This window comes from Pseudorca crassidens, chromosome 15 (assembly GCF_039906515.1).
Source record: "Pseudorca crassidens isolate mPseCra1 chromosome 15, mPseCra1.hap1, whole genome shotgun sequence".
Taxonomy (NCBI): domain Eukaryota; kingdom Metazoa; phylum Chordata; class Mammalia; order Artiodactyla; family Delphinidae; genus Pseudorca; species Pseudorca crassidens.
In genome coordinates this window covers 74,445,393-74,457,593 of record NC_090310.1, presented here as the reverse complement: position 1 = coordinate 74,457,593, position 12,201 = coordinate 74,445,393, and the positions used below count along the sequence as shown (strand labels likewise).

At 48.8% G+C, this 12,201-nt stretch overlaps 1 protein-coding gene across 5 annotated transcripts; it reads left to right on the top strand.

The window, feature by feature from the left end:
- Nucleotides 1–33: 33 nt before the first annotated feature.
- On the top strand, nt 34–11,399 carry WFDC3 (WAP four-disulfide core domain 3). 5 transcript variants are annotated; one of them, XM_067708289.1, is made up of 6 exons: nt 34–52; nt 446–527; nt 1,902–1,990; nt 9,671–9,802; nt 10,362–10,547; nt 11,164–11,399. In XM_067708289.1, the coding sequence occupies exons 3-6, from the start codon at nt 1,912–1,914 to the stop codon at nt 11,178–11,180; spliced, it is 414 nt and encodes a 137-aa protein (XP_067564390.1). In that variant the 5' UTR covers nt 34–52; nt 446–527; nt 1,902–1,911; the 3' UTR covers nt 11,181–11,399. The 5 variants fall into 5 exon arrangements, with proteins under 5 accessions (XP_067564390.1, XP_067564391.1, XP_067564389.1 ...); XM_067708288.1 differs by lacking the exon at nt 34–52 and adding an exon at nt 57–161; XM_067708290.1 differs by lacking the exon at nt 446–527.
- Nucleotides 11,400–12,201: the final 802 nt, after the last annotated feature.

Genomic DNA, 12,201 nt, shown 5'->3' with positions numbered 1-12,201 from the left:
AGGGAAACCGAGCCGCCGCGTCTCGCCGGGTCCCAGACTTAGAGGCTCTGTGGTAGGTTGACCAGGCTCCCTCTCGGGAGCGGCCGCCCCTCGGGTGTAAACTGTGGGTGTTCAGTCAAGGATCTTTCTCTGGCCGGACCAAGACCCGTGGAGAAGTGCGGGTCAGGAGGAGGGGAGCAGGTTTCCTCGGGCTGGTGTTGGGGAGCGGAGGGCAGCGTTTGGTACCGAGGCGCCTGCAGTTGTCTCTGGAAAACTAGATTTTAATATGCCTGGCACTCAGCCCCCGGAATTGGATGGGCCCAATGCGAGGACCCCGAAACCCAGCAAGAGGGGGTCTGGCCCATGCCATCCCACTCACCCAGTGGTCTCTCCAGGCCTTGACCCCAGGGATTGCCTCTTGGCGTCTGAAGGCATCTGAATGAAGATTCTGGGCTTCTCTCCCCAGATGCGTGATACTGGGATGGGCTGGGGATGCGGGATTTAACAGCTGTGGAGTTCCCCAGAGCCCCTTTAGCTCTGCATTAGAGGTAAGACGTCCATGAATAGAATTGGATCTACTTATGGGTGGTAGATAAAATTACTTTTATCAGGTCGTAATACGGTGCATGAGTTTTGCAGTTAGAAAGATCTGAGTTCAAATCCATTATGATATGGTGGTTAACACTGACTATGGGATTGGACTGCTTACCTTTGTTCTGCTACTTATTAGCTGTGACCCACATTTCTTTCTGTGCCTCAGTTTCCCCATCTGTAGAATGGGGATAATAGTACCTAACTCATAGGGTTGCAATGAGAATTAAGTGAGTTAATTCATGTAAAGTACTTAGAACCTTGGCAGTAGTAAACCCTCAAACAATGTTATCTGTCATTACTATTATTAAATTCCAGCAGCTACCACTTACTAGCTTAATGACCTTGGCTAATTTTCCCTCTGAACTAGTTTTCTTACTTCTGCAAGATTATTGTGAGGCATAAAATAAATAATGTGTATAAAACACATGTTAGGTCATCAATAAATGTTAATTATCTCCACGCTCCAATATCAGCCTTAAAACAACAAGGCAACTTTCTGGCACCAAACTCTTTGTCCCTATTAAGGAGGTTTTTACCCTTTAACCTTATTAGGCTAAGCAATGCCAATAGGTATTGCTGTTAGGTATCATGGTTGACCAAAGGAATAGATAAAAAAAATAAAAAGAAATATAGGAAGAAGAAATAAAGAAAGGGAGTATATATGACCTAGGTTACTACTTGAGTCATAGCAGCTGTTCTTTTGGGTTTTGTTGACTAACCTTCATATAGTCCAATAATACCCTGTATGGGCTAGAGGGACCAAGATTTAGGTTTTTGGTGCATTTATATTAGTTCTGAACAAATCTAAACACTGCTTTTCTGTAGTTTTTGGATAGTTTCTAAGCGGTCTGTTCCATTCTCTGTTTTCTAGGTTGCTAGGATGGACAGGAGCCACAGTGCATTTTATTAGCTTTGGTTCTTTTCTTTAGTTGTGTCTCTAGTCCTTTCCTCTCTCATTACAGCTGTAGCTGTGTCCTTCCAAAACCCTCTAAGGCTCTCTTTGATCCTTTATCCAGTGGCCATCCCTCCATTTCCTCAGCTGCCCATTAGATTCCTCATCATTGTCCAGGGATGTTGTGTATACTGCAGAGTTTGATCATTCCCATCACGTGTGTCTTTTGGTAGTGCCAGGAATTTTCCCACACACTAGCAACCAGTCACTTTTCTTCTTGTCTGGAGAAGACATCGTTGGGGATTATTGCGAAAGGGAAAACTTTGTGGCTGGCCTTAGACCAATCCCCTAGTCTTGCCCTTCCCTCGGTTGATGTATTGATACAAGGCAAGGTGTACACGTCTGGCCTGAACTGAGTTCTCATCTCTACCCTCAGCATCATCATCATGTCGAGCTGCCTCTTCCTCCTGAAGGCACTTCTTGCTCTTGGGTCTGTGGCATCCTGGGTGACTGCAGGAGAGCATGGTGAGCTATCATTTGGGATCCCTGGCTAACAGCAATAGAAAACGACTAGAGAAGTCATCCCCTGCCTCCTCCCAGAGTGAGGGTCCTCATCTGGGGAGATGGTCTTCTCTGTGGAACAGAACTGGACGCATAGATTCTTGGGACAGCCAGGATAGGTCTTCCTGGCTTTCTCTGTCCTCTCTGGAGATAGCACTTCCAGTCTGGCTTACTAAAGGTTCTAGCTTTTCCCGAGGGCTCTCACCCTAGGGTGAGAATAGGATCGCCCCAAGCTTTCTGTCTCTCTCTCTGCAGAGTGGCTGGTCCATGTGTGGTGCTGGGTGCATGTTAGCAGCTGTGTGGGAGAAGGGGAAAGTGGTTGCAGAAATATTTTGTTTTGAATTTATTTATTTATTTAATTTATTTATTTTTGGCTGCGTTGGATCTTCATTGCTGCGCGTGGGCTTTCTCTAGTTGCGGCGAGCAGGGTCTACTCTTCCTTGCGGTGCACGGGCTTCTCACTGCAGTGGCTTCTCTTGCTGCGGAGCACGGGCTCTAGGCTCGCGGGCTCAGTAGTTGTGGCGCATGGGCTTAGTTGCTCTGCGGCATGTGGGATCTTCCCGGACCAGGGATCGAACCTGTGTCCCCTGCATTGGCAGGCGGATTCTTAACCACTGTGCAACCAGGGAAGCCCCAGAAATATTTTTGACAGGAATTTTGGAGAGACTAAAAGTCCCCGAAGTACATTTGGCTTCCATTCCCTGTTTCTTGAGGCCTCGCCAGTTGCCCCAATCTCAAGTGATAACTTTTGCAGTGAAAGAAGGAAAATGCCCTCACGATAAGACCCCATGCAAAGAGCCATACCGGGAGGATGAATCCTGTCTGGCTAGGCAGAAGCACTGCAGCGCAGGCTGTGGTCGGCTCTGTCGAGCAGGCACCCCTAAGGGTATGTTGGCTTGAGAGGCGAAATCCGAGTCTCCTTTCCGATCTTGCCTCTGGGCTAGATAGAGCCAGAGAGCTTCCTATCTCATAGGTTGGCTCTTGAAATTTAGCTCACCTCTTTTTTCCCCTTTTGGGGGGTCTCTTCTCCTTTAATCACTCGTGTCCCCAGTTCTTTGCCTTCTGTCAGGAGAGAACAGGCCATTGATTATCTGCATCTTATACTTTGAACTCAGGGTTCCTGTTAAGGCTGGCCTCCTTCCAGCCAAACCTCCCCAGGTAGCAGGCCCCTTCCCTGTACCCAGTGGCGTTGTCTGCGCCTGGCTGCAGCAGCTCCCTTGGGCAGCCTGCCCGTAAGGGAGAATAGAGTGTTGTACTCTTTGCCAGGACTCTGGAGGGCCAGCTCTGGAACCAGAGCCTGGGAATCTGTCTCATGCGGGTCACTCACTGTCAACTTGTCAGGCCTGGTACAATCTTCGCAGTGTTTGAAGGTGATGGCTGAATTGCGGGGGCTGAGGGTGAGGCCGGCCGCCAGGCGAGGCAGCTTGGTGAGCTGCCCTGGGCTCTGGCCAGCCCAGATGGGGCTTCCTCTTTCCTTGGAGCTTGGCCGGTTAGAGTAGTGATCTCTCTGCACCTCTCCCAGAGCCCACTGGCTGAGTGGGGTTCCTCGTCTGGTGGGAAGTAATATTTCTGCTGGGATATTAGCTAACTACTTTTTCCTGGAGGAGGGCTGGCCCACTCACCCAGCGGGACTCGTTGCTACAGCCCACTGCACAGGGAATTCCCCTTCCTGGGCTATGAATAATCTCCACTTTCATTAAGCTCTGATTTGCCAGAAGCTTACCATAGCCTGTCCTGTCTGTTTGGTAACTTGGAGGAATGTCAGGGTGTCTGAGGGCACAGGACAGACCCTGGGACCTGCTCCCCTGAGGCAGTTCGGGTCTGAGCATGGGTCTGAACCGGGCTCCTCTGCTTGCTGGCTCTGTGGCCTTGGACAAGTCCTTTCATCTCTTTGAACCTCATTTTTATCATCCTTAAAATGGAGATAAGGGTATTTATCTCATAGAGTGATAATGCAGTGTCCATTTGGGCTGCTATAACAGAATACCATAGACTGGGTGGCTTATAGACAACAAAAATTTATTTCTTACAATTCTGGAGGCTGGGAAGTCCAAGATCAAGGTCCAGCAGGTTCAGTGTCTGGGAGGGCCTGCTTCCTGGTTTGTAGCCTGCCGTCTTTTTGCTGTGACCTCACGTGGCAGAAGGGCAGTAAGGGCCACTAGTATTCATGAGGGCTCCAGTCTCCTGGCTTAATCACCTCCCAAAGACCCCACTTCCAAATACCCTCACTTTGGAGATTAGGTTTCAACATATGAATTTTCGGAGAATATAAATATTCAGTCTACAGCATGCAGTTGAGAAGAAATGCACATAAGAAACTTGTACAAAACCTGCCAAATAATACCTGACAGCTCGTATAGTTATGCCCAGCACCTTGCTGTTCAGGTTCCCTCCCAACTATCTGAGGTCTGGCTTGTCTATTCACTTGCTCACTTATAAATGGATTCAGTACATATTGAGTGTCTGCCCTACCTGGCATTTGGGCATCCTGGGGTGAGCATGGTAGCCACAGCCCTTGCTCTCATGGAGCTCACCCTCTGATGTGAGACACAGTAAATAATCATAAACGAGCAAGAATAACCACCAGTCGTGATGAGTGCAATGAAGGGAAAGAAAAGAGAGGGAAAGAGGAGGTGTCATTTTAAGTTGGAGAACGAGAAGGAGCTGGCCATTGGGTGGAGTGCTATGAAGAGGGAACTGCAGGGGCAAAAGCAGTGGAGTGGGGCAGGGCTTACTATTTTAAGGAGGGGAAAGGTCAGTGTGGCTGGAGGAAAGAGATGGTGAAGGAAGGTGGTTCCAGTTGAGGCAGAGTCCAGGCTTTGGGGGAGTCTCCGGGGCCTCTGTCTAAGGCTTTATTGTAAGTGCAATGGGAGGCCTTTAAAGGGGGCTATAAAAGCAGGAGAGGCCTGATCCGCTTTTCATTTTAAAAAGGCTACTCTGCTGGTGTCTGAAGAATGGATGGGGCGAATGTAGAAGATGGCAGGCCAGTTGAGAGGCCAATATGCCAGGCTGGGTTGGGGGTGATCATGGCTCAGACCAGGGTGGTGACAGTGCAGACCTGGAAGAGTGGCAGACTTGAAGTACTTTTGAGGGTGAAGCTGACAGGCCCGGGGAAGGGTGAAGCTGACAGGCCCGGGGAAGGGTGAAGCTGACAGGCCCGGGGAAAGAAGTTAGCAGATGTGGGTGTTGAGGAAAAGGAAGTGTCAAAAACGGTGGTGAGTGTCTGGCTGGAGCTGTTGGGTGATGGTGGTGGTCTTTACTGAGAAGGGGACAACTTTGGGAGGAGGAGGAGGAGGTTTTGGAGTGAAGATTCAGATTATGGCCTAAGAGTTGTCCCCTCTGGCTCCCTTATGGCCTGCCTTCCACCGCATGAAAGTTGAACCCTCCTGATCCCCCGTGACCCTCTGTTTTGCTTATTATGACATGTGCATTATTATTATTTTTAAAAAACATTTATTTATTTACTTATTTATTTCGTTGTGTTGGGTCTTAGTTGTGGCCGGCGGGCTGCTTAGTTGTGGCTTGCTGGATCCTTAGTTGTGGCATGCAAACTCTTAGTTGCGGCATGCATGTGGGATCTAGTTCCCAGACCAGGGATCAAACCGGGGCCCCCTGCACTGGGAGTGTGGAGTCTTTTTAAATAAATTTATTTATTTATTTTTGGCTGCATTGGGTCTTCGTTGCTGCATGCGGGCTTTCTCTAGTTGTGGCGAGCGGGGGCTACTCTTCCTTGTGGTGCGCGGACTTCTCATTGCAGTGGCTTCTCTTGTTGCGGAGTGCGGGCTCTAGAGCGCAGGCTCAGTAGTTGTGGCGTGTGGACTTAGTTGCTCCGTGGCATGTGGTATCTTCCTGGACCAGGGCTCAAACTCGCATCCCCTTCATTGGCAGGCGGATTCTTAACCACTGAGCTACCAGGGAAGCCCTGGAGCACAGAGTCATAACCACTGCGCCACCAGGGAAATCCCACGACATGTACATTGTATCCTTCGTATGCATTGATGGCATGGGCTCCCTGTGTGTTTGGGTCCCCTTTTTCTAAAACCTCACTGCTGGTTGTACAGCTAAGAGTTGACACAGCAGGCCCAAGACTGATATTCTCAGAAAGGCCTGCTCACAAGATTGGCCTTGGTGGGCTTCTGGGAATTTGGATTTTGAGACGGTTCCTGCCACCGTAACTAATAAGAGTGGTATGAGCTAGGCAGAGAGCACCCATGTGACCAGACCGCAGGAAGAACCCTAAGCCTCCAGTGAGCTTCCCTGGTAGATACCACTTCACATGTACCGTCACAATTCCATACTGGAGGAATGAAGTCATCCTGTGTGACTCCCCTGGGAGAGGACTCTTGGAAGCTTGCGCCTGGCTTCCTCTGGACTTCACCTCGTGCACCTCTTCCCTTTGATGATTTTGCTTTGTATTTTTGTGCTGTCGTAAATCATGGCCATGGGTACAACTGTATGCTGAGTTCTGTGAGTCCTAGAGAATCACCAAAACTAGGAGTGGTCTTGGGGGTTCCAGACACACTAGTTTATTTATAAGTTTTCCTAACCCCTAAAACTGTCTACCACTGGGTCTTTTGGCAGAACTGAGCTGAGTCCCAGTGCTTGGTGATTTGGTTTTGGGTGATCGTTGCGGAGTGCAGGGGATCACCGTGATGTGGGTTAAAGGGCAGTGGACCTAGTGTCAGAGCTGGGGGTTTGGGACCCAGTTCTGTGACCATTGACCTCAGGCCAATCCTTCCCGCTTCTGGGTGTCTGTCTATTTACAAGAGAAGAGGAGTAGGTTTGAAGGCTCAGAGGGCCCTTCTTGGCTTAAGAAGTTTTGAAATTTATTTTCTGCCAGCAGCTGGCATTCTTCCCTAGGGGAAGGTTGGAGCTGGGGCAACGGTAAAGACTAAGTGTGCGTATTTCCTAGGCTTCAGCTTTTTATTCTACTTTTCTGGTGATAGCTTGGGATCTTGGGATAGGGGCATATCTGGAGGCTAGGGATGACCATCCCCGTTCTGGCTCTCATTCCTATTTCTCATCCTGATTCCTGCTAAGATACCTGTGAGGTGACTGGAAACCATGTGTTATGAGGAACTGAGCTTACCTAGCCTGGCAAAGCTAAGACAGTGAAAGGCAGAGGATGGCTAAAGAGATGGCATGAGCCATGTTTTTGCCAGGTCTCTGGGGATAGGAAAAGGACCAATGGATAGAAACAGATTTTGGTTGAGTATAAAGAAGGACTTCCTTATACCTAAGGCTGTCTAGCTTAAGTATAAGGATGGCGTAGTCTGGCTTGGAGCTACTGAAGCCCCCTTAATTCCCGCTGTTCAAGCTGAGAGTAGGGGATTGTTTGGCAGGGATTCAAGCATCAGATAGGGTATTAGACTGGGTGGCTCTGCTGGGCACTGGTCCGAGGGGATGTGCTGTGACCCTCAGGGCTTCAGCCTATCTTCCTAAGTGTCCCTTCATTGCTTCTAATATTTGACAAAACCCCAGAGACCTCAAGGAAACCTGGCCTGGGAGAGGGTAGGGCTTTGGTCTCTATGCCTGGTCCTGAGGATGAGGGCAGAGGTAGCAGGGTCCTCCTGGCACTGGTTACTTCAGAGTTGGGCCCAGAAAAATGGTGATATCTGGAAAGTGTGGTATTCTAGGCCTCCACTCTAGGGCACACGGTGACTTGGTGAGTTTATGTTGCTGTGTTTTTCCCAACCAGGGAGATTTTTTTTATGCCCAGCCTTCTCCACCGTGGGGTAAAAGGCTTTGTTCCTTGTTAAATGGATTTTAGTGTTTGTCAGACAGGTGGGGAGGTGTGGGGAGATACATCTGGTGGTTACAGTGACCATATTTTCTGAATAAAATATATCAAGACACATAATTGTGACACAAGCGGACAATGGCAAAAAAATACTTGAAATAGGGGCTATTCCGAAAAATCCTAGGATGCCAGGTTATTATATCTTGATTGTTTAGCTGCATGTATTCTCTTGGAGTCCAACACTTGCTTTTTCCATCATGTCAGAGTTCCCAGAGCCAGCTGTGTCCAATCGTATGTACATGTTCGTTCTCAGAGGCACTGGGCCAGTCCTGTGTCGGTTTTCTACAAAGCTTGAATTGCCTGTCATTTTCCCCTCCATTTAAAAAACTTGAAATAAACACTGAGAGGAATGAGTCATGGTGAGTGGGTTTGGTTTGGATGTGACTTCTTGGGTGTGCCTGCCCCCATGGACCTGGCCTGTTGCCCACACGTCTTAAGGATGGTGTAGTAGAAAGAGTGCTTCACTGCAAACCGAGAAGCTGAGTTTTGTCCTGCTTTGCCGCTGACTCACTCTGCAGTTCTGGGCCAACCCCTTCTCTTCTCTGAGTTTCATTATCTTCTTAGGGGCTGTGAAAGGACACATCAAGAATGTGTTTGGCTACATGAAGCAGAAAATGAAACCAACAGGGATTCTTCTTTCTCACATAACAAGAAGTCCTGAAGTCAGCGCCAGGGCTGGTGTGGTGGCTCCACGACGAAGCAATTTCTCTGTCTCTCCTTTGCAATTCTTGACTTTGTCTTCATACTGGGTGCCTCCTGGTTGCAAGAAGGCTGCTCTGATTCCTTGTCTGTCTTTGGACTGGAAGAAGAAAGAAATGAGAGGGCAGTTTGACAGCTGTATTCCCTGAACCAACAATGCAATAGTTTTCCCAGCTTATATCTTAGTTTGTGGTCACCCCTAGTTACAAGGGAATATGGGGGAAGCAAATCATTTTAGCTGACTGGGCTCACTGCCTCTCAGAACAAGCCTGGGGTTCTATTCACAAATGCTTCAGTTATTTATTGCCACCTAACAAATGATCCCCAAACTTAGCGATGTAACGCAGTGCATTCTTTTTTTTTTTTTCCCCCCAAAGCCCCAATCCTGAAGTCATCAACATTAACACAGTGCATTCTTTCTCACAGTTGTGTGGCTTTGTGTGTTGGCTGGGCTTAGCTGGGCAGTTCTTATACCCAGTGGCACAGCTGAGGTCCTTCATGCAGCTGGGAGCTCCCTGGCAAGTTCCACTGTGGCTGGAATGTCCAGGATGGGCTCTCCTCCTCCAGGTTCTCTCTCTGGAGGCGTCTCACTATCCCGCAGCCTAGCCCAAAGCTGCTTTGCAGCACGGTGGCTGGTTTCCAAGAGGGAGTGTTCAAGCCCCAGTATGCAAGTGTTGCTCAAGCCTCTGCTTGCATCATACTTGGCTGGTGTCCTGTTGGTCAAAGCAAGTCACCCAGTCGAGCCCAGAGACGGTATGGGAGGGGGCTACCCAAGAGCACGTATTCCAGCAGCCAGCAGTGTTGATGTCAACCACAGTAAGCAAGGAGGGAGAATGAATATGGGGGTAGCAGCTAGTGCATTTGCCACAATGTGTTAGACCTCAACAGTGCTTTTCAGTCTGTGAGTCTGGATAGCTATTTAGTATATTGTGGTCAGCATTAAAAAAAAAAAAGAAATAGAATATAAAGTATCAGCATTGCATATACATGTATGCACATAAATATGTACATTTTACACATAAATAGGTATAAAGTACACATGGGACTCAATGGAAAATGTATTTTGTACTCAGAGTCCCAATAAAAATAACTGGAAACACTGGGCTTGAACACCTCTGGGCCCCAATGCTCTGATTTTATGGCAGAGTTTGGCAGTGAATGTCCTGCAGACCCCCTTCCGTGTGAAGAGCTGTGTGATGGGGACGCATCCTGTCCTCAGGGACATAAGTGCTGCAGCACTGGCTGTGGCCATGCCTGCCATGGAGACATTAAGGGAGGTATGTTGGCTCTTTGGGGAAGACTTGAGTGCTCCTGGGGTCCCAGGGTTGGCTTGGGAGGGAGCCATCTGTGGCCTTCTTCTCTTTCTCTTCGTGGGAGGAGTCAGAGTTCTCATCTTTCCAGTCCTCCTAGCCCTTCAACCCAAAGCAGCCCTCCTCCAAGGACCAAGGGGCCCATGTTGGCATTGAAAGAACTAGAGGAAGGCAGTGGGTGTTAGTAGGAAGCCCAAGCATAGGGGGAGAGGGTGGTGCTCTGGGAGCCTCGCTCCTTCTGCATCCCACCCAGTCCCAGCCCCAAACCCACAGAGGTATCAAGTCCCAAGGTACCTCTAGAGAACTTCCTGTGGGACACCATTTGGAAATCATTAGTCCAGATGCTCTCTTGGGGCCCTGCAGGGGCTCGGATCCTTGAACTTCAAGGTTTTCCAGCCAGATCTTTGGTTAAGACCTAGTTAGAATCAGGGATGGATTCATCTGGAGCCTCTAAGTCCCAGATGGGAACTTGGAGTCATTGCAGCCAACCCTCCTGTCTCTATACCTATGCCTGTTTATCCCACAGGGCGGGGTGGCGACTGTCCAAACATTTTGGTGGGCCTGTGCATTGTCAGCTGCATGGCGGATGAGAACTGCCCAGCTGGGGAAAAGTGCTGCAAGTCAGGCTGTGGCCGTTTCTGTGTCCCGCCAATCCTGCCACCCCAGCTGGCCCTGAACCCCAACCGGACCATGAGGTCTAATTTTGAATTAGGTGAGTACAGCCCATTGTTATCAATAACAATGGCCTTAACTGCTATGTACAGAGCACTGGCTTAGGCGCTGGGTGGGGACTCCAGAAGGGCAAGACAGTTTTTGCCCTGGAGAGTCTAGTTGGAGAGAAAGATTCTATGTCAGAGATCAGAACCCTTGTATAGGCAGTATGCACGTATAGGTGATGAGAGTAAGTGTGGCTGCTTGGGAAGGTCCTTCTCCTAGAAGTAGGGTTTGATCTGGGCCCTAAAGCCTAGGCAGGATGTGACCAAGGGAGGAGAGCCCAGAGAACATGCTGCATGCGTGGTCTGGTGACGGTCAGCAAAGGCACAGAGGGGGTAATGTATGTGACGTGTTTGGGGAGCTGGGATGGGGGTGGTGAGAGAGTGTGTAAGGGAACAGACAGGCTGTTTTTTGAACAGGAAATGTAAGGTTGGTCAATGAATGATAAGAGTCTTCAATGCCAGTTTAGACTGGATTGTCTGGGAAGCAGGGAGCTATGTAAGGCATTTGAGAGCAATCTTTGCCAAACTTCTCCAGGGTGGAAGGGAAAAAACATGTTGAGGAGCTGGAGCCAGGAGGGCACAGTTGTGACCTGATGTTTCTTCTACTTGCAGAGAGCCCGGTGCCGTAGCTGTCCTGATGTGTCCTGAGTTTCTTTGGTGACTCCAGGGGGCTTGTCCTGGTAGCCAGGAGAGGATGATGTCCTGGGGCTTGTGACACCCCCAGGGACTTCCATTGCCCTCTCTGCTCTGTTTCTGTTCTTGCTGCTGCCCTGAGCATAGGAAACCCAGCCCTGGGCTTGGAAAGTGGGTGTGTGGTGCTTCTTTTCCCCAATAAAGGCCGATGCTGACCCTCTTGTCTGTGCTCCTTGAGGGCTAAGATGAGGAAAGAGAGCAAGGGGGTCTGAACGTGGCTGTGGGATTATGGGACTGACTTATTTAGGAAGGATAGGGGATCCCTTCTTTCTGAGAACACTGGAAATGGATGCTGGTTGGGCGTGGCCAGGGGGGAGAAGGATGGAAGCCAAACCCGGGGTGACTTGCCATAGGCTTGTCCAGGAGTGGGACAGTCAGGCCTCTTTTTGGACTTGCTGACCTTTCTTTTGTTGGAGAATGTGAGTTGGGGAATGGAACTGGGGTGAGTGGCTAGTTCTTTGAGTCACTTGGATGGTCCCACCTTGGCTCACTTTCCTTGGGGGCCAGCCCTTGGCTCCAAGACAGGTGTTTTGTCCCCTCCAGGTAGCTTTGCTGTAGGGAGGGATGTCTTTAGTTTCTTGGGACCAAGATAATTTTTAAAATATATATTTTTTATGTAGACAAAAAATATATTCTATATCTTGGAGATCTTTTATTCTATATCTTGGAGATCCTTTATGCCATCACATACATTCTTTTAATACAGCTCCATGAAAATAACTAACCAGTTACCTCTTGTTGGACATTAACATTTTTCACATATAAAAATCATGGCCTACTTTTGCAGATAAATCTGGGTAAATTCTTGGTAGTAGAATTCTAGTTTCTTAAATAGAGCCTGGGAAAGAACAAGCTCTCAGTAAGTATTTGCTGAATGAGTGAAAGAATGAATGTAATTCCCAAGTCTATCCCATTAGGAGTTTGTTGGCTGCAATTAATAGAAAACCTAACTAATAG

Coding starts and splice junctions, on each gene's coding strand:
- WFDC3 (XM_067708286.1), top strand. CDS start 9,065: ATGTCCAGGATGGGCTCTCCTCCTCCAGGTTCTCTCTCTGGAGGCGTC. Junction 9,342..9,670: donor CAGTGTTGATGTCAACCACA/GTAAGCAAGGAG, acceptor ATTTTATGGCAG/AGTTTGGCAGTGAATGTCCT. Junction 9,803..10,361: donor CCATGGAGACATTAAGGGAG/GTATGTTGGCTC, acceptor TTTATCCCACAG/GGCGGGGTGGCGACTGTCCA.